The 22,585-nt window shown below is 42.4% G+C and overlaps 1 protein-coding gene across 6 annotated transcripts in view; it reads right to left on the bottom strand.

Annotated features, from left to right (window-relative positions):
* Nucleotides 1–22,585, bottom strand: part of LOC103215797 (ribosome biogenesis protein BMS1 homolog) — a 76,324-nt gene that overhangs the window by 38,738 nt on the left and 15,001 nt on the right. For all 6 annotated transcript variants that reach the window (XR_012093966.1, XM_073018972.1, XM_073018976.1 and 3 more), the window contains one exon: nt 2,036–2,104. Coding sequence is in view for 3 of the 6 variants with exons in the window: in XM_073018972.1 (XP_072875073.1) it covers nt 2,036–2,104 (69 nt within the window). In the remaining 3 variants the exon portion in view is untranslated. The remainder of the gene's footprint in view (nt 1–2,035; nt 2,105–22,585) is intronic.

Raw genomic sequence — 22,585 nt, forward strand, 5'->3', positions numbered from 1 at the left:
ACATAGTGACACCTTCCTTTATTTTAAAAAAAAAAAAAAAAATGAAGAGGTAAATGTCGGCTTTGAGTTGTGTAAAATCAACTTTGCATAAAATAAATAAAGATGTCAGTAAGTTTTAAAAGACAGGTCTATTTTATAGGCAAAATATAAGATGTATTCTAGAGGTTTTTTTTAATTTTTAGAAGTAAATTCAGCATATCTGTCACTTTCATGTCATTCTGAGGAGACAGAACCTCAGTTTTGTTGAGTAACTGTCCTCCACAGTCATGTGATATCTATAAGTCTTCATTTCTTCATTAGCAATACATAGGGAGATACACAGGCCTTATTTGTATTGGAAAGGGCCAAGTGAGACATACATAAACTGTGTTGTAATCCTAAAGAATGACAATAAAGAGCCATTTTTGGGCTCTCATCCAACACTACCCATCTACTAACTGGTGTGTAACATCACTCAGAGGCTTTCCTTACATCACTGAACAGAGTATAAGTTTACACAAGTACTTACATGCTTTGTGTATAAAGGTATAATCAATTAATTCACATATTTGTTTATTCTAAAGCAATCCTTAAATATCTTGAAAAGTGAGGACAGTACTTACAAGTTACAAAGTCACACTCATCAGGTGTCATAATTATCCTGCCCCTTAAAAAATTAAGAGCCCAACCGAAGTTTAAATAGAAGAGCTACAAGACATTTCCTCTACAGTAATTAAATCTCTGGCATTTAAATGAAAAAAATAAGCCAACTGGATTTCATATCTTTATGATGCAATGCTTTCTATTTTGAACATTCTAGTTTTTATTCAGGAATCATATTATTACCCAGAATTACTTTTACTTAGATTCATCTCTTTGCAAGATTTTAGAGGCAAACCAACTGTTTTATCTTTTCCACCGCCTCCATCCCCCGCCTCTCTCAGCAATGTAGAGACTTAAAAATCTCCAACTTTCTTCCTTTTTTTTTTCTGTGAGACGGGGTCTCGCTCTGTCACCAAGGCTGGAGTGCATTGGCACGATCTCTGTTCACTGCAACCTCTGCCTCCCAGGTTCAAGCAATTCTCCTGCCTCAGCCTCATGAGTAGGAGGAACTACAGGCATGCACCACCACACCCAGCTAATTTTTGTATTTTTTTACTAGAGATGGGGTTTCACCATGTTGGCCAGGCTGGTCTCGAACTCCTGACCTCAGGTGATCCGCCCACCTCGGCTTCCCAAAGTGCTGGGATTGCAGGAGTGAGCCACCATACCCGGCCAAAACTCTAACTTTCTTATCTTTCAATAAGATGCTATTGTCAGGAGGGGAAAGGACAAATGGGGAGCCACAGCAACGAACACTCTTACAGGGAAGGTCTGACATTTTTAACCTGCAATCTTTATATTACATATTAAAAGTCTACATTGACATTCCATGTTTTGATAGTTTTGACCATGAACCAATCCCCACCTCTCTTGTAGAATAAGGAGGTAAATAAAGTCTGTTAAGTCCCCAGAATAAATCTGGAGACACATATTGTGTTAAAGTAAGAATTTTAAAGTAATCAGAGCCTCATGGGTAAAGTTCTTTGACAAACCATCCCCTACCCCCACACAACCATTTTTCTGCAGTCCTGGCCGTGATGTTTCACACCTTTCACAATTATTTTAAGCACCCTCCTTTTATTTCCTCCTCCTGTGTTCAAATTACAGTTAGAAGAAACTAAGCAGCCTCTATCAAAGTGACTTACAGCAGCCCATTAAGAATATCATACAGCCTCTCCCATGGCAACCTCCATTCTGATTTTAAATAAGAAATCCCCGAATATCTGAATATGAACTGTCCTGAGATTTACCTACTTTAACAAAGGAAACAATTAGGTACTCACCTGGTTCCTTCACTTATGTACCATGTGGATAGGTACAAAGAAAAAATAAGATGGGTGCTGGAAAGTTGGGATATTTGAGCTTTTATTGAGAAAAGGAAGAGAATGGTCCAAAGAAGCCTCAACAAAGTCCCACAGGATAATACACAGAGATACAGACAATGTTGTCTCACCATCTCTTTGACAGTTCCCATGGTATATTGTGCTTGCCTCTGGATTGGTAGAAGGGTTAAACTCCAAAGCTAAACGTATAGAGGGAGAAAAGAAAAAAAGATTTAATCATTCATAAAAATTTATCAACTCATTTATTTGACTGCTGCTTATTCAACAAGAAAAGCCATAAATAAATGGTCCCATGGCAGCCTAGGAGAATGAGATGAGAGAGCAAGAACTGGGCGATTGGGAGGGGAGGTGAAAAGAAACTGCTGGACTCGGTGGGGAAAGACTAAGGGGTGGGAATGCAAGGCAGAGCCAGCTCTTGTTCCTGGCCAGCCCCGGGAAAGCTGGCTACAGGCAGAAAGGAGCTCGAAGTGGGCGATGCCTCCCAGGGGACCTTGGGGACAGCAGCATCCAGAGGCAAGCTGAGGGCAGATGGCACCCGTCACCTCCTTACCTTCAGGCATCTCCCAGTCATGGATGTGGTGCATGTGGAGGTCCTCACCAACTTCAACAGTTACCTCAGCAGGCTGCACAGCAGCAGCCATAGGCGCCCCTGCCATCCCATCCCCAGCTCCTGCCATCCTGTCCCCAGCTCCTGCCTCATAGATGTCGGACTCCGAGGGGCACACTGACTCCTGCGGCTGGTCAAACTCAGGGCTGTCCTTGGGGCACACACAACAGGTCAGTATGTTCCCCATGGGGCACCTCTACTTCCAATGAGTGGTCGTTTTTGTCTACGACTTGACCACAGCAATCCCTGGGGCCCTAGCTTACTCTCAATAAAGAGTTATGGCTATGTGTCTTGAATGACACCTTAGGACCCATCCTGCCTCCACCTCCTTCTCCACGAAATAGAAACCTAACTTGTCCCTCCAAGCTTTGAAAGGCTAAAACGTACCAAGTCTGTTTTCTCCCTGCTATTTCTTCCTTCCATGGTAGGGACTTTCAGATTTTCTTTCTTTCACTAACAAAGCACTAAGCATGATTTTGTCATACAAAATCGAGAGCCATAAAGTGGGTTACCACAGTCCTAATTCAATAAAGATGAATACTTGACATCTGGCACGCAGTGTGTGCCTCACAGTGTCCCCACTGTTATGCTCATTTAACCCTCAGAAACAATCTCATTTACAGATTTTACAGAAGAAGTGGAGATGGAGAAGGTAAGTAACCTCCCCAAGGTCACATGACTGCTAAGGGTGGGGCCACAATTTGATCGCAGGTAGTCTGAATTCCCCAATCCCTCAAGTATGGTTATCAGAAAATATATCAGTCTGTTTTCACACTGATATAAAGAAATACCTGAGGTTGGGTAATTTATAAAGGAAAGAGGTTTAATTGATTCACAGTTTCACATGGCTGGGGAGGCCTCAGGAAACTTACAATCATGGCAGAAGGGGAACCTGTTCCGCCTAACATGGTGGCCGCACTGAGTGTGAACATGTGAAGGAGCAACTGTCAAACATGTATAAAACCATCAGATCTCAGCTGGGCATGGTGGTTCACACCTGTAACCCTAGCACTTTGGGAGTCCAAGGCAGGTGGATCAACTGAGGTCAGGAGTTCGAGACCAGCCTAGCTAACGTAGTGAAATCCCATCTCCACTAAAAATACAAAAATTAGCTGGTTGTGGTAATGCATGCCTGTATTCCCAGCTACTCAGGAGACTGAGGCAGGAGAATCACTGGAACCCAGGCGTCAGAGGCTGCAGTCAGCCAAGATCGTGCCATGGCACTCCAGCCTGGACAACAGAGCAAGACTCCATCCCAAAAAAGCAAACCAAAACACTAGAAGATCTCATGAGGACTCACTGAATATCACAAGAACAGCATCAGGAAAACTGCCCCAATGATCCAATCATCTCCCTCCAAGCCCCTCCCTCAATACATGAGGATTATGGGGATTACATTTCATGATGAGATATGGGTGGGGACATGGCCAAACCATATCAGAAAGTACGGGTAGAAGTCAAGCTTGGACAGGAAGTGGCATTGTAGATTATTATTATTTTTTGAGATGAAGCTTTGCTCTTGTTGCCCAATGAAATTGTTTCTCTAATTTCATTTTCAGATTATATCTTGCAGATGTATAGAAATACAATTGATAAATGATTCTGGCTATTAACCTTTTATGCTTTAACCTTGCTGAACATATTTTTTTTTTTTTTTTTTTGTAATGGAGTTTCACTCTTGTTGCACAGGCTGGAGTGCAATGGAGCAATCTTGGATCATCACAACCTCTGCCTCCTGGGCTCAAGTGATTCTCCTGCCTCAGCCTCCCAAGTAGCTGGGATTACAGGCATGTGCCACCATGCCTGGCTAATTTTGTATTTTTAGTAGAGACAGGGTTTCTCCATGTTGGTAAGGCTGGTCTCGAACTTCAAACCTCAGGAGATCTGCCCGCCTCAGCCTCCCAAAGTGCTGGGACTACAGGCATGAGCCACCGCGCCCAGCCAGATTAGTATATTTTTAAAACAACTTTTTTTTTTTTTTTTTTTTTTTAGACAGAGTCTCACTCTGTTGCGCAGGCAGTGACACAATCCTGGCTCACTGCAATTTCTGCCTCCCAGGCTCAAGTGATTCTCATTCAAGTGCCTCAGCTTCCCAAGTAGCTGGGATTACAGGAGCATGCCACCATGCTCGGCTAACGTCTGTATTTTTAGTAGAGATGGGTTTCACCATGTTGGTCAGGCTGATATTGAACTCCTGACCTCAGGTGATCCAGCTGCCTTGGCCTCCCAAAGTGCTGGGATTACAGGCATGAGCCACCACTACCAGACAGAAGAACATTTTTTTGATATGGATTTTAAAATGCCTCCCCTTCATTCAACATTGATTAAGTCCCTTCTACATGCCAGGCACTGTATGTGTGAAATAGTACCAACTCTCAATGAGTGTTGGCAAATACACAAACAAAGGCTTAAGGAGTTCCGTTTTCTGAGACCACACTGCTGGACAGTATATGAACCTGGGATGCAAACCCACCTCTATTTGACCTCAAATTTGATGCTGGGGTGGTTTAAATTTTATTCTGGGAATTTCAGTCATTGAACCATAAAAAGGTGAGAATTCTCTGTCAGAGGTGTGTGTAGCAGTCTGTATAATAAGGAAGAATTGAAGGAAGCTACCAGACCAATTAAGAGACTTTATCTAAAGGCAGAGTAATGCTAAGGGCAGTGGCAGTGACAAAAGGGGAGGAAAAAGTCTGTGATCATTTGGGAGACAGAATAGGAAGTGCTTGGTCATGAGATGTGAAAGAAGAGGGAAAGCAGAGGAAAAACAGACCTGCTCAGGCTCTGCTGGGGAAGACTCGGTACGTAGTGGTGCCTTCCTCCTGGCAAAGAATGTAGGAAGGGAAATGGGTAAGGAAGAAAAGATAGTTTTTTACTCTCAGTGTCACACTAAAATGGAACTCTCTGATCAAAAGTTGAATATAGGCCAGGTGTGGTGGTTCATGCCTGTAATCCCAGCACTTTGGGAGGCCGAGGTGGGTGGATCATCTGAGGTAAGGAGTTGGATACCAGCCCAGCCAACATGATGAAACCCCATCTCTACTAAAAAAAGTACAAAAATCATGTCTGCTTACACCAGTCACTTCTGAACTGCTCAATGGCAGGCAGGGGGAATGACCCCCGGCTGGCAGATGTCCGCTCACTATGACCCTGGATTGGACATATAGTTACCTTGAGTCAGGCCAGTCATGTGTTGTTGGACTGTTCCTTGGAGATACACTCATTAGTGACTGTTAAGGTACCTGAGTTATTAGGCGCCTGTAGACTATGCCCAGTGACATGTGCATTAGGCACAAAAGCTCCCTAGCTGTGCTGACACTGACTGAAGCTGTGAGGTTTCACAATGACACGTCAGCCAAATACAGATGCTCAGATTTACCATTTATCAAGGTCTTCACACTATCAATTATGCAATTATCATTCTACACACAGGCAATGACAAAGCGAGTAAAAAGCCACAGCCATGGCTCGGGAGACCAGTGTACCTCCAGAAGAGTCCAGTGGGTCCAGAAGCCCTTTGGATGCTGGTCAGAGGCTCCTTTTGGGCAGAGATCACAGCAGCAGCCAACAGATCTAGAGAATTCCTTAGAGTTCTCATGGACAAAGCTTCTGAAGGCAACTTACACAAGACCTTGTCTTTGCTGGTTTTATGACCCTCTGCAGATGGGTCTATTCCATTATCTCAGCCACCTTTCACTTCCTATCAGTTCATTTCAGGTCTCTCATGATCCCAGGCAGCAGTAGTTGTTATCACTTGAGTTCATTCATATATGTTTAACTCTTTGGCGATGGGGGTACAACTCACTGTGGACTTAATTCTACTGGAGATGAGTGACCACATTTTAAGACAACAGGGTCACAAATTATCATATATCATCAGGGCAGACAATAGCTACCACCTGGGGCTGAAAGCAGGTAACTCCATTTATTCTGAAAACATTCTGTCTTGATTATGGCACCAGTTGCTGCGAGGGACTTACTTTCCACCACGTGTTTTTCACAAGGTTTGAGTCTGAACTGCTAACATTCTACTGATTTCTGGGTGAAGGGACTGACTGCACCATCCTAGCCTGTCAGAGCACTTGCCCCAATACTTCCACTTTAAGAGTTTCCCACTGTCCAGAACTACAGTTCATTAATCCACTCATTTTCTCTCTTAAGAGAATAAACAGGCCAGGCGTTGTGGCTCACACCTGTAATCCCAGCACTTTTGGGGGCCAAGGCGGGCAGATCATTTGAGGTCAGGAGTTTGAGACCAGCTTCACCTACATAGTGAAACCTCATCTCTACTAAAAAAGAAAAAACAAAAAAAATTAGCCAGGTGTGGTGGTGGGAACCTATAATCCCAGCTACTCAGGAGGGTGAGGCAGGAGAATCGCTTGAACCCAGGAGGCAGAGGTTGCAGTGAGCCACGATAGTGCCACAGTGCTCCAGCCTGGGCGACAGAGCGACACTCTCTCTCAAAAAAAAAAAAAAAAAAGAAAAGAAAAGAAAAAGATAGAGAATAAACAACACATCTCGTGTACACACCCACACCACTTTTACCCCAGATACCAAACACAAAAAAATCCAATCTGTCTCCTTCTACCTAAGCAATTTTAGATAGTCACTTTCTCATAATTACCTTAAGCTCCCTGACTTGCTGCTCATCCTTTCTCTGGCAAAATCTCATCCCTGGATGAGTCCCATTTTGTGTTTACTCAATGACACCACTCAGCTGAACCAGAAAAAAAAATCAAAAAGTGGTCAGAGATATCACCATACATTCAATTTACTTACATAAAAAATTGGCGCTAAATGTTTCCAGAAATCAATAAAAGTTTTGTTTCTCCAGTGACATCATTTCTTTAGAAACCCAACATGTATAACCTATCTTTTCTATGTTCTTCTAATGTTTATTCAACTTCTCTCATCTGATATCTTGCCAAATCATTCAAGGAGAAAATATATCCCATTAGGTAAGAGCCAACCATATTCCCATCACCTGAGAAAAGAATATGCCCAGGATGCGCCCACCTCCCCTTTCTCTGCTCATCATGTCAGAAAAAGTACCCTCCTTTTGTCACAAGGCAAATCTGAGATAAAAGATTTAGATGGCCTATAATTCTGGCACTTGGGGAGACCAATGCAGGCAGATTATTTGAGTCTAAGAGTTCAAAAGAAGCCGAAGCAACTTAGGGAAACTCCATCTCTCAAACAAATACAATTAGCCTAGCATGGTGGTGTGGTGGCACGTGCCTGTAGTCCCAGCTACTCAGGGTGGGGAGCACTGAGGTGGGAGGATCACCTGAGCCTGGAAGGTTGTGGCCGCAGTGAGCCGTGATCACAGCACTCCAGCCAGGGCAACAGAGTTCTAAACAGATCTTCTCTGTTAAAAATAATCAAATAAACAGGTGGCCATGAGGCTGAGGTGGCTGCAGTACACTCAATTCCTCCTTAAACAAACCAAAACTTGACTCAGTGTAAATAATAAAAGGAAACTTAAGCTTAACCACTCAGAAACCACCAACTAACATCTAACGAGAGACTTTCCACTGTAATGTTGCAAATGAGGCCACTGCTCTATTTCACCCAATCAAGTATTTTCTTTTTCTTCCACATTCACCATATAAAATTCTCCCCCCACCGTCCCTAAGCCTCTCTGTAGGACCTCTGAGCTGCCTGCAGTCTGGGGCTGCCTCGTTTATAAATTTCTGGATGCTCAAATATATTTTCTAATGTTTCAAAGTGTCTCTGGTGTAGGAGGTTGTTTGTGGAGTGACCTGAGAGTGTACAGGAATTGATGGCAAATGAGATATCTGGACTCTGCACCCCATTTTGCTGTACACTCAAAATCACTCTAAAATAATATCTTTAAAAATCTATAACTATCAAGTAGCCCTTTTCAAGTCTCCAATTGGTTGGAGCCAGTTCTATTACAGCTCAGAAAACCCTGGTTAATAAGCTAGTTCTGACCCAACTTGCAAGAAGAGGCAGGAAAGCCCCAGGCCAGGGGAGTATATTGCACATGCATGCACCAGGAAACTGGAGGAAGCTTGGAGGCCCTTTAGCCTGGTCCTGAGCCTGCTGAAACTGCAGTTACAGGCACAGATGCCTGGGGCACCAATCTGAATCTGCCAACATCCAAGGCCACATGAACACAAATGTGCAGAGCCTCCTCTGCCATTGGTAGCTAAGGATGTTAGACCATGATTGGACTAGGATGGGAGATGAACTGAGAACAAGAGATTCTGTAGGCTTTTGTTGTCTCTTTCCATCCCCAAGCAACAAGTGGTGAACACACACACACACACACAGACACTCACCCCATAGTGATTGACAGGATCTCCCTCCAGGGGGGTTAGAGAGGGGATGGACTAGGGTGGGCTGAAGAACTCCACCTGGGCTCTGCACACCAGGGAAAATGACCATGAAACATCCCATCTTCACTGCTCAGAGGAGGCTAGATCTGCTGTGAGCTAGAAAGCCATGTAGGGGCAGTTGAAGAGTCATCGAATAGGAGAAACCTGAGAGCCATGTGTTCCACAAGCCTCTGGTCTTTGTTCAGGTAGCAGGCACTGTGAGATGTGGCTCCTTGGCCCTTTCCAGCGACCACCTTGATTGCATGTTGCAGGAAAAGAGACTAAAGCCCAAGAATGGGGTCTTGCTCACCACAGGATGACAGCTCAGTGCAGAGCCGAGCTATGGCCCAGGAGGCAGAAGGTGGGGATGACCCAGGCTGAGCTGGGGGATCCAACTGAACATGCACTTACTAAGAAGCTGTGGGCTGCCAAGATGCCTTGGGACCCCAGTCTGGGTCTAGAACTGCAGTAAAACAGGCCACTGGAAAAAGTTCTTGGAAAGCCAACCCACTTTTGCTATCATCCACAGGCAAACAAACCAACCCCTGCCACTTCTCACTCCCTGTGAAAGCCACTTGCCCCTCTGATCGACCACAGCACAGTGGTGTCACTCTGTAAGGCACAGGTAGACAAGGCATCCAGCCATGCACACTCCAGGGCCCACACATGTCCAGAATACACTGGTTCTTGTTGAGACTCCACTCTTCCAACTACAGACAAAAGCTCCCCACTCTCCTCAGCCACTCCCAACAACTGGAGGCCTGAAAACTTTCATGCACGCCGCTATGGTCTAAGCCACTTGTGGCAGTTTCGACTTTCATTTCCCTGATAATCAGTGATGTTGAGCGCCTTTCCATATGCCTTTTCACCAGCTGGATGTCTTCTTTGGCTAAATGTCTATTCAAATCCATTGCCCATTTACAAATCTGCTTTTTTGGGGGCTTCTTGATGTTTTTCTCTCTTTTTTTTCCTATTTATTTATACAAGTTCCCTAGGTATTTTGGATATTTGTTAAAATGATTTTCAATTCCACTGCCCAATTATAAATCTGTCCTTTTCTCTTTCTTTTCTCTTTGAGCAGAGTTTCGCTCTTGTTGCCCAGGCTGGAGTGCAATGGTGCGATCTCGGCTCACAGCAACCTCCACCTCCCAGGTTCAAGCGATTCTCCTGTCTCAGCCCCCAAGTAGCTGGGATTACAGGCATGGGCCAACATGCCCTACTAATTTTTGTATTTTTAATACAGACAGGGTTTCTCCATGTTGGTCAGACTGGTCTCGAACTCCTGGCCTCAGGTGATCTGTCCGCCTCAGCCTCCCAAAGTGTTGGGATTACAGGCGTGAGCCACTGTGCCTGGCCAATTATTCCTTTGTGTATGTGTGTGTGTGTGTGTTTTGGGTGGGGGGGAAGGAACAGAGACTTGTTCTTTCTGTCACCCAGGCTGGAGTGCACTGGTATGATCTCGGCTCACGGCAGCCTCGGCCTCCTAGGTTCCAGCGATTCTCCTGACTCAGCCTCCCGGGTAGCTAAAATTACAGGTGCATAACGGACGCCCAGATAATTTTTGTATTTTTAGTAGAGATGAGGTTTCACCATCTGGGCCACGCTGGTCTCAAACTCCTGACCTCAGGTATCCACTTGCCTCGGCCTCCCAAAGTGTTGGGATTACAGGCGGAAGCCACCACTCCTGGCCCCTTTTTGTGTTTTAACATCAGTCAACACTCATATTTTAAAATAATAACAATGAATGGCGGTACCTTAGAACAAAGGAATTATACCTCTTCCTCTTGTCCTGATCCTAGTGCAGACATTTTGTCTATAAAATGTTATTCACAGATGAATTCATGAGAACATTACTGTGAATTTCAAATCCATATACAAGTCTATGCTCATTCATGAATATTTCAATAAAATAAAACTAATAGCAAAAAAAGAATTCCAGGATAGAAGCAGTTTCAGGAAAAAGGAGCTGGCAGTATGAAGTAAAATAGCAAAAAACTTTTTTTAAACAAAATGGGTATATTTTTGTCTATGACTTTTTTGAAAATAAATTAACACACACACATACGCATATAAAGCAATAGAAGTAGCATTGTTTTCATACGAGTCTAGAATATTAAAATATACGTACAATGTGGTCAGCAAAATAATGGCCCCCCAAAGATGTCCACAGATTCCTAGAACCTTACATGAAAACGGTACATCATACATGTGATTAAGGTAAAGACCTTGACATGAGGAGACTACCCTGGTGCTATGGAAGGAACGTTGTGTTCCGTCAATGTTCATGTGCTAAAATCCTAACCTCAAGGTGATGGTATTAGGTTAAGCCTTATGGGAGACTCTGCCCTCATGACTGGGATTAGCACCCTTATTAAAAGCACAACAGAGCTTGTTTGTTCCTCTCATCACGTGAAGACACAGCAAGGAGGAGGCCTCCATGAGAAAGCAGACCTTCTCCAGACACCAAAACTGCGGGCACCTTGATCTTGCACTTCTCAGCCTCCAGGACTGTGAGAAACAAAGTTCTGTTGTTTATAAGCTGCCTGGTCTACTGCATTTCCTTGTAGCAGCCTGTATGGATTAGGACAGTGGCCTCATGTGGATGATGATGGCGTCTCCATTCAGGACTAAGTAAGCACATGAGTCCTTAACAGTGGAAAGAAGGGGGAAGGAAAGAACCACAGAGACATGTGGCCAAAGAAAAAGGGTCCATGAGATGCAAGGTTGCTAATGGTGAGAGTGGAGAAGAGCCCAAAGCCAAAAAAACGCAGGCAGACTCCAGAATGTGGAAAAGGCGAGAAAAAAGATCCCTTAGAGCCTCTAGAGATGAAGGTAGCCTTTCCAACACCTAGATTTTAGCCCAGGGACATCCACATCAGACTCTGACATACAGGAGTATAATCAATTTGTTTTATGCCCTGACATGGTGGTTTGTTGTAGCAGCAATGGACTACACACACACACACACAAACACACCCCCCTAAACACACAGAACTACATACATCCTGCCCTTTAAAACTGAAGCAGATAAACTATACATTAGCATTAACTTAGCTGGGTGTGGTGGTGCATGCCTGTAGTCCCAGCTACTCAGGAGGCTGAGAGGGAGGATCATTTGAGCCCAGGAGTTTAAGACCAGCCTGGGCAACACACTGAGGCCACATTTCAAAAACAAACAAAAAACACAACAAATCTTTGATTAAACTCATTTCCCAAATTTGAAGAGGAGACAATTATTAGATAAGGAAAAAAGAGAAAGGTAGAGCTGCTGACTTCTGTGGTGGAAGCACAGGCACAGGTCCAAACATACTCCTGTCCTCCTGGCTTTCCTGTCCCTTCTCTTAAGGGACACATGAACCTCTCAAACTGAAGCACAGATCACAGACCCATACTCAGAACTCAATGCAGTTTTGTGCTATGATTTTTTTATACATCTGTGTCCTTGTTTCTGCCTCCTGTTCCCAACTCCCTCACTCTAGTTAGAAAAAAAAAAAAGGCTATTACCAAATATGAGTACATCCTCGTGTACTAATGCCAACTGATCACCAGCTGGTTTTCTTCTTTTACAAAGTCATAAATCTTTAGGCTTTAACACAACTTCCAAGCAATAGAATGTTATTTTCCAGTTCATTAACACAAGTTCTATATTTAAAATGAAGACTTCACAAGCTGATTTAAATAACATATTAAGCAAAATAGACTGGCCATGGTTTAAACTGACATTTTAATTAAATGTGATTATAGGTTGAGTAACCTAGCAGTACTCTAAAATGATTTTTGGTTATGGCTTTTTCCATATTCTGTTTAGGCTGAGGCATCCCTAAATGATTGAATTTTAATTCCCCTTCTTAAACATGAGATTTATCTTTAAAAAACAATTATTTTCTTAAAATTTCAAGCTAATTCTATAGTTCACGCATACATAATTTCACTAGATATCAGCTGTATGTGTACACACATACATATAAGTATTTGTATACACACATATTACAAAATTTTTTAAAAACTTACTAGTAGGGTATGACCACGAAGAAAAAGAGGCTTTGCGTAATGTGATGGAAACATAATTGCAGTACAAACAACAGGCTGCTGTGAGGGCTGTATTTACCATTGCTGCTGTAAGACCTAGAAAAAAACTGGATAGTAGATATTTAATCCCCATAACAGAAAATTTAAGGTGCAGAAAACTTCCCACAATTTTTACAGAGAATATCAATAGAAAGGCATTCAATGCAGGGAATACACAGTGTGACAGTATACAAAAATAAGCAAGTTGATGGTTTAGATTTATGAGACAAGAGACAGAAATAGTAGATGATGTCATAATTCTTTTATAGAGTTATGAAAATTCTTCATTTTATATATGGTCAGGTGCTTTCAAATGTCAATGAGAAAAATATTTAAAGGAAGAATCAAATCTAAGACATGGAGAGATCTTTATGAAAATGACCTTCAGGCCAGGCACAGTGGCTCACACCTGTAATCCCAGCACTTTGGGAGGCTGAGGCGGGCAGATCACATCAGGGGATTGAGACCATCCTGACCAACATGGTGAAACCCCCGTCTCTACTAAAATACAAAAAATTAGCTGGGAGTGGTGGTGTGTGCCTATAGTCCCAGCTACTCGGGAGGCTGAGATAAGAGAATCACTTGACCCAGGAGGCAGAGGTTGCAGTGAGCCGAGACAGTGCCACTGCGCTCCCGCCTGGTGATAGAGCGAGACTCCATCTCAAAAAAAAAAAAAAAAAAAAAAAAAAAAAAAAAAAAATTACCTTCATTCTAAGAAGGTATAATCATTTCATCAACACATTCTTGAGCACAACTATGCACACATGCACTTCTGCATTCACAAGCCATGCTGCATGCACACACTGATGCCCCTAGATTCCTTTTTTGAAGAGATGGTGTCTTGGTGCGTCACCCAGGCTAGAGAGCAGTGTTAGGATCACAGTTCACTGCAGCCTCAAACTCCTGGGTTCAAGCGATCCTCCCACCTCAGGCTCCTGAGTAGCCTGAACTACAGGAAGGAGCCACCAGGCCCAGCCAATGTTTTCATTTTTTTTGTAGAGATGAAATCTTGCTATGTTGCCCAGGCTGGTCTTGAACTCCTAGCCTCAAGGAATCCTCCTGCCTTGCCATCCCAATGTGCTGAGATTATAGGTGTGAACCACTGTGCCCAGCCACTGGATTCTTTATTAAGAAGAAAACTTGTTTGCTGACATGTAGGCAATGAATTGATAAATAGTAGCTCATAAATTAATAATTTACAAATCAACATAAATGAGTTAACACAAAAATAACAGCACAAACTAATAAACAGTTTACGACTTCAAGTTTCTTTTTTTTCCTTTACAAGGTAGCTCTGACAGAGGCTACTGCTTGTCCATTCCATGGAAAAATCAGATGGGGTTAAAATGTCAGAGGTACATTTATTAATACCTTGCTGCCTTTTGTGTAGCTTCCTCTCAGTACTTCACCAGTTGGGATTGACACACCTCTCCAGCTAGGTTCAGGAGCCACACAGGAGCACACAGAAATGGGAATCCAAAGCCATCTCTGACACTAAAATCAATGAAAACAGTGGGATCGGGTTCCAAGATGGCTGAATAGGAACAGCTCCAGGCTACAGCTTCCAACGTGAGCAACGCAGAAGACGGGTGATTTCTGCATTTCCAACTGAGGTACCAGGTTCATCTCACTGGGGCATATTGGACAGTGGGTGCAGCCCACTGAGCGAGAGCCAAAGCAGCAGGAGGCATTGCCTCACCCGGGAAGCAGAAGGGGTAAGGGAATTCCCTTTCCTAGCCAAGGGAAACCGTGACACACAGCACACGGAAAATTGGGCCACTCCCACCCTAATACTGTGCTTTTCCAAGCGTCTTAGCAAATGGCACACCAGGAGATTATATCCCGTGCCTGGCTCGGAGGGTCCCACGTCCACAGAGCCTCCCTCATTGCTAGCACAGCAGTCTGAGATCTAACTGGAAGGCAGCAGCAAGGCTGGGAGAGGGGTGCCCACCATTGCTGAGGCTTGAGTAGGTAAACAAAGCGGCCGGGAAGCTTGATCTGGGGGAAGCCCACCAGAGCTCAAGGAGGCCTGCCTGCCTCTGTAGACTCCACCTCTGGGGACAGAGCATAGCCAAACAAAAGGCAACAGAAACCTCTGCAGATTTAAAGGTCCCTGCCTGACAGCTTTGAAGGGAGTAGTGGTTCTCCCAGCATGGAGTTTGAGATCTGAGAACAGACAGACTGCCTCCTCAGGTGGATCCCTGACCCGTGAGTAGCCTAACTGGGAGGCACTCCCCCGTAGGGGCAGACTGACACCTCACAGGGCGGGTACCCCTCTGAGATGAAGCTTCCAGAGGAACGATCAGGGAGCAACATTTGCTGTTCAGCAATATTCACTCTTCTGCAGCCTCTGCTGCTGATACCCAGGCAAACAGGGTATGCAGTGGACCTCCAGCAAACTCCAACAGACCTGCAGCTGAGGGTCCTGTCGGAAAACTAACAAACAGAAAGGACATCCACACCAAAACCCCATCTGTATGCCACCATCATCAAAGACCAAAGGTAGATAAAACCACAAAGATGGGGAAAAAACAGAGCAGAAAAGCTGAAAATTCTAAAAATCAGAGTACCTCTCCCCCTCCAAAGGAACGCAGCTCCTCACCAGCAACGGAACAAAGCTGGACAGAGAATGACTTTGACGAGCTGAGAGAAGAAGGCTTCAGACGATTGAACTTCTATGAGCTAAAGGAGGAAGTTCGAACCCATCACAAAGAAGCTAAAAACCTTGAAAAAAGATTAGACAAATGGCTAACTAGAATAACCAATGTAGAGAAGTCCTTAAATGACCCGATAGAGCTGAAAATCATGGCACGAGAACTACGTGACAAATGCACAAGCTTCAGTAACCAATTCAATCAACTGGAAGAAACAGTATCAGTGATTGAAGATCAAGCGAATGAAATGAAGTGAGAAGAGAAGTTTAAAGAAACAAGAGTAAAAAGGAACGAACAAAGCCTCCAAGAAATATGGGACTATGTGAAAAGACCAAATCTACATCTGATTGGTGTACCTGAAAGTGATGGGGAAAATGGACCCAAGTTGGAAAACACTCTACAGGATATTATCCAAGAGAACTTCCCCAACCTAGCAAGGCAGGCCAACATTCAAATTCAGGAAATACAGAGAACGCCACAAACATGCTCCTCGAGAAGAGCAACTCCAAGACATGTAATTCTCAGATTCACCAAAATTGAAATGAAGGAAAAAATGTTAAGGGCAGGCAGCCAGAGAGAAAGGTCAGGTTACTCACAAAGGGAAGCCCATCAGACTAACAGCAGATCTCTTGGCAGAAACTCTATAAGGAAGAAGAGAGTGGGGGCCAATATTCAATATTCTTAAAGAAAAGAATTTTCAACCCAGAATTTCATATCTAGCCAAACTAAGCTTTATAAGTGGAGGAGAAATAAAATCCTTTACAGACAAGCAAAGGATGAGAGATTTTGTCACCACCAGGCCTGCCCTACAAGAGCTCCTGAAGGAAGCACTAAACATGGAAAGGAACAACTGGTACCAGACACTGAAAAAACAAGCCAAAACGTAAAGACCATGGATGCTAGGAAGAAACTGCATCAACTAACGAGCAAAATAAGCAGCTAACATCATAATGACAGGATCAAATTAACACATAACAATATTAACCTTAAATGTAAATGGGTTAAATGCTCCAATTAAAAGACACAGACTGGCATTGGATAAAGAGTCAAGACCCATCAGTGTGCTGTATTCAAGAGACCCATCTCATGTGCAGAGACACACATATGCTCAAAATAAAGGGATGGAGGAAGATCTATCAAGCAAATGGAAAATAAAAAAAAGGCAGGGGTTGCAATCCTAGCCTCTGATAAAACAGACTTTAAACCAACAAAGATCAAAAGAGACAAAGAAGGCCATTACATAATGGTAAAGGGATCAATTCAACAAGAAGAGCTAACTATCCTAAATATATATGCACCCAATACAGGAGTACCCAGATTCATAAAGCAAGTCCTTAGAGACTTACAAAGAGACTTAGACTCCTATGCAATAATAATGGGAGACTTTAATACCCCACTGTCAACATTAGACAGATAAACAAGACAGAAAGTTAAAAAGGATATCCAGGAATTGAACTCAGCTCTGCACCAAGCAGACCTAATAGACATCTACCGAACTCTCCACCCCAAATCAACAGAATATGCATTCTTCTCAGCACCATATCACACTTATTCCAAAATTGACCACATACTTGGAAGTAAAGCACTCCTCAGAAAATGTAAAAGAACAGAAATTATAACAAACTGTCTCTCAGACCACAGTGCAATCAAACTAGAACTCAGGATTAAGAACCTCACTCAAAACTGCTCAACTACATGGAAACTGAACAACCTGCTCCTGAATGACTACTGGGTACATAACGAAATGAAGGCAGACATAAAGATGTTCTTTGAAACCAATGAGAACAAAGATACAGCATACCAGAATCTCTGGGACACATTTAAAGCAGTGTGTAGAGGGAAATTTATAGTAGTAAATGGCCACAAGAGAAAGGAGAAAAGATCTAAAATTGACACCCTAACATCACAATTAAAAGAACTAGAGAAGCAAGAGCAAACACATTCAAAAGCTAGCAGGAGGCAAGAAATAACTAACATCAGAGCAGAACTGAAGGAGATAGAGACACAAAAAACCCTTCAAGAAATCAATGAATCCAGGAGCTGATTTTTTGAAAAGATCAACAAAATTGATAGACTGCTAGCAAGACTAATAAAGAATAAAAGAGAGAAGAATCAAATAGATGCAATAAAAAATGATAAAGGAGATATCACCACCGACCCCACAGAAATACAAACTACCATTGGAGAATACTATAAACACTTCTATCCAAATAAACTAGAAAACCTAGAAGAAACGGATAAATACCTGGACACATACATTCTCCCAAGACTAAACCAGGAAGAATCCCTGAATAGAGCAATAACAGGCTCTGAAATACAGGCAATAATTAATAGCCTACCAACCAAAAAAAGTCCAGGACCAGATGGATTCACAGCCAAATTCTACTCTAGAGGAAGAGCTGGTACCATTGCTTCTGAAACTATTCCAATCGATAGAAAAAGAGGGAATCCTCCCTAACTGCTTTTATGAGGCCAACATCATCCTGGTACCAAAGCCTGGCAGAGACACAACAAAGAAAGAGAATTTTAGACCAATACCCCTGATGAACACTGATGCAAAAATCCTCAATAAAATAAAATGGATTCTGGCAAATCGAATCCAGAAGCACATCAAAAACCTTATCCACCATGCTCAAGTGGGCTTCATCCCTGGGATGCAAGGCTGGTTCAACATATGCAAATCAATAAACCTAATCCAGCATATAAACAGAATCAAAGACAAAAACCACATGATTATCTCAATAGATGCAGAAAAGGCCTTTGACAAAATTCAACAGCCCTTCATGCTAAAAACTCTCAATAAATTCAGTATTGATGGAACATATCTCAAAATAATAAGAGCTATTTATGACAAAACCACAGCCAACAGCATACTGAATGGGCAAAAACTGGAAGCATTCCCTTTGAAAACTGGCACAAGACAGGGATGCCCTCTCACTCCACTCCTATTCAACATAGTGTTGGAAGTTCTGGCCAGGGCAATCAGGCAGGAGAAAGAAATAAAGGGTATTCAATTAGGAAAAGAGGAAGTCAAATTGTCCCTGTTTGCAGATGACATGATTGTATATCCCATCGTCTCAGCCCAAAATCTCCTTAAGCTGATAAGCAACTTCAGCAAAGTCTCAGGATACAAAATCAATGTGCAAAAATCATAAGCATTCTTATACACCAATAGCAGACAAACAGAGAGCCAAATCATTAATGAACTCCCATTCACAACTGCTTCAAATAGAATAAAATACCTAGGAATCCAACTTACAGTGGATGTGAAGGACCTCTTCAAGGAGAACTACAAACCGCTGCTCAATGAAATAAAAGAGGACACCTAGGTTTTCCTCTAGGATTTTTATGGTATTAGGTCTAACATTTAAGTCTCTAATCCATCTTGAATTAATTTTCGTATAAGGAGTAAGGAAAGGATCCAGTTTTAGCTTTCTACTTATGGCTAGCCAGTTTTCCCAGCACCATTTATTAAATAGGGAATCCTTTCCCCATTTCTTGTTTCTCTCAGGTTTGTCAAAGATCAGATGGCTGTAGATGTGTGGTATTATTTCTGAGGACTCTGTTCTGTTCCATTGGTCTATATCTCTGTTTTGGTACCAGTACCATGCTGTTTTGGTTACTGTAGCCTTGTAGTATAGTTTGAAGTCAGGTAGCGTGATGCCTCCAGCTTTGTTCTTTTGACTTAGGATTGTCTTGGAGATGCGGGCTCTTTTTTGGTTCCATATGAACTTTAAAGCAGTTTTTTCCAATTCTGTGAAGAAGCTCATTGGTAGCTTGATGGGGATGGCATTGAATCTATAAATTACCTTGGGCAGTATGGCCATTTTCACGATATTGATTCTTCCTATCCATGAGCATGGTATGTTCTTCCATTTGTTTGCGTCCTCTTTGATTTCACTGAGCAGTGGTTTGTAGTTCTCCTTGAAGAGGTCCTTTACATCCCTTGTAAGTTGGATTCCTAGGTATTTTATTCTCTTTGAAGCAATTGTGAATGGAAGTTCATTCCTGATTTGGCTCTCTGTTTGACTGTCACTGGTGTATAAGAATGCTTGTGATTTTTGCACATTAATTTTGTATCCTGAGACTTTGCTGAAGTTGCTGATCAGCTTAAGGAGATTTTGGGCTGAGACAATGGGGTTTTCTAAATATACAATCATGTCGTCTGCAAACAGGGACAATTTGACTTCTTCTTTTCCTAACTGAATCCCCTTGATTTCTTTCTCTTGCCTGATTGCCCTAGCCAGAACTTCCAACACTATGTTGAATAGGAGTGGTGAGAGAGGGCATCCCTGTCTTGTGCCAGTTTTCAAAGGGAATTTTTCCAGTTTTTGCCCATTCAGTATGATATTGGCTGTGGGTTTGTCACAAATAGCTCTTATGATTTTGAGGTACGTTCCATCAATACCGAATTTATTGAGCGTTTTTAGCATGAAGGGCTGTTGAATTTTGTCAAAAGCCTTTTCTGCATCTATTGAGATAATGATGTGGTTCTTGTCTTTGGTTCTGTTTATATGCTGGATTATGTTTATTGATTTGCGAATGTTGAACCAACCTAGGTAGTACCATTCAGGACATAGGCATGGGCAAAGACTTCATGTCTAAAACACCAAAAGCAACGGCAACAAAAGCCAAAATTGACAAATGGGATCTCATCAAACTAAAGAGCTTCTGCACAGCAAAAGAAACTACCATCAGAGTGAGCAGGCAACCTACAGAATGGGAGAAAATTTTTGCAATCTACTCATCTGACAAAGGGCTAATATCCAGAACCTACAAAGAACTCAAACAAATTTACAAGAAAAAAACAAACAACCCCATCCAAAAGTGGGCAAAGGATATGAACAGACATTTCCAAAAGAAGACATTCATACAGCCAACAGACACATGAAAAAATGCTCATCATCACTGGCCATCAGAGAAATGCAAATCAAAACCACAATGAGATACCATCTCACACCAGTTAGAATGGCGATCATTAAAAAGTCAGGAAACAACAGGTGCTGGAGAGGATGTGGAGAAATAGGAACACTTTTACACTGTTGGTGGGATTGTAAACTAGTTCAACCATTATGGAAAACAGTATGGCGATTCCTCAAGGATCTAGAACTAGATGTACCATATGACCCAGCCATCCCATTACTGGGTATATACCCAAAGGATTATAAATTATGCTGCTATAAGGACACATGCACACGTATGTTTATTGCAGCACTATTCACAATAGCAAAGACTTGGAATCAACCCAAATGTCCATCAGTGACAGATTGGATTAAGAAAATGTGGCACATATACACCATGGAATACTATGCAGCCATAAAAAAGGATGAGTTTGTGTCCTTTGTAGGGACATGGATGCAGCTGGAAACCATCATTCTTAGCAAACTATCACAGGAACAGAAAACCAAACACCGCATGTTCTCACTCGTAGGTGGGAACTGAACAATGAGATCACTTGGACTCGGGAAGGGGAACATCACACACCGGGGCCTATCATGGGGAGGGGGGAGGGGGGAGGGATTGCATTGGGAGTTATACCTGATGTAAATGACGAGTTGATGGGTGCAGCACACCAACATGGCACAAGTATACATATGTAGCAAACCTGCACGTTGTGCACATGTACCCTACAACTTGAAGTTTAATAATAATAAATAAATTTAAAAAAATAAAAATAAAAAAGAGGACACAAACAAATGGAAGAACATTCCATGTTCATGGATAGGAAGAATCAATATCATGAAAACGGCCATATTGCCCAAGGTAATTTATACATTCAATGCCATCCCCATCAAGCTACCAATGACTTTCTTCACATAATTGGAAAAAACTACTTTAAAGTTCATCTGGAACCAAAAAAGACCCCGCATTGCCAAGACAATCCTAAGCCAAAAGAACAAAGCTGGAGGCATCATGCTACCTGACTTCAAACTACACTACAAGGCTACAGTAACCAAAACAGCATGGTACTGGTACAAAAACAGAGATATAGACCAATGGAACAGAACAGAGCCCTCAGAAATAATACCATCACACATCTACAACCATTTGATCTTTGACAAACCTGAGAAAAACATGAAATGGGGAAAGGATTCCCTATTTAATAAATGGTGCTTGGAAAACTGGCTAGCCATATGTAGAATGCTAACAATGGATCCCTTCCTTACACCTTATACAAAAATTAATTCAATATGGATTAGAGACTTAAATGTTAGACCTAAAACCATAAAAACCCTAGAAGAAAACCTAGGCAATACTATTCAGGACATAGGCATGGGTAAGGACTTCATGTCTAAAACACCAAAAGCAATGGCAACAGAAGCCAAAATTGAGAAATCGGATCTAATTAAACTAAAGAGCTTCTGCACAGCAAAAGAAACTACCATCAGAGTGAACAGGCAACCCACAGAATGGGAGAAAATTTTTAATTGGGCAGTGGGGAAATCTTATGCATGGAAAGAATGAATCTGGAAAACTGTTCTTCCCTAAGAGTTCATCAGGTTTTGGATGGTAGAGAGCTTTGTGTACAAGGGTTCCAGTTCCACATAGTTCAGGTCTAATTTCAAAGGCAACTTCTAGTGCAACCTGTGACTCACCCTGTCCTAAAGTGCCATCTGTAAAGGGTCTGAAGATAATCCATAGGCAGCACTGTGAACTCCTGACAATGGACTGCCAGTCACTATTATTTAGTGTAAAATATTATATTACATATATGTAATTTTTAAAATTGCAGTGTTCCACATTGAAGCAATTAAATATCAACACCAAATGTTTATTCAGTTTAAAGGCAACTTAGAAATACTGATGCCAGACAGAAAGATGCTTTAGCCACAAGTCAGGTGTTTGGAAGTTGTCACAACTAAACCAACAAAGGGATCTTGAGGCATAATGAGCATTCATGCATTTTCAGCTATACCTCTGTTGTCTTGAATATGGAAACCTAAGCTGCAGTTATGCCACAGCACAGAATGTATTATGTTTTACATCACT

Source organism: Chlorocebus sabaeus, chromosome 9 (genome assembly GCF_047675955.1).
Source record: "Chlorocebus sabaeus isolate Y175 chromosome 9, mChlSab1.0.hap1, whole genome shotgun sequence".
NCBI lineage: Eukaryota > Metazoa > Chordata > Mammalia > Primates > Cercopithecidae > Chlorocebus > Chlorocebus sabaeus.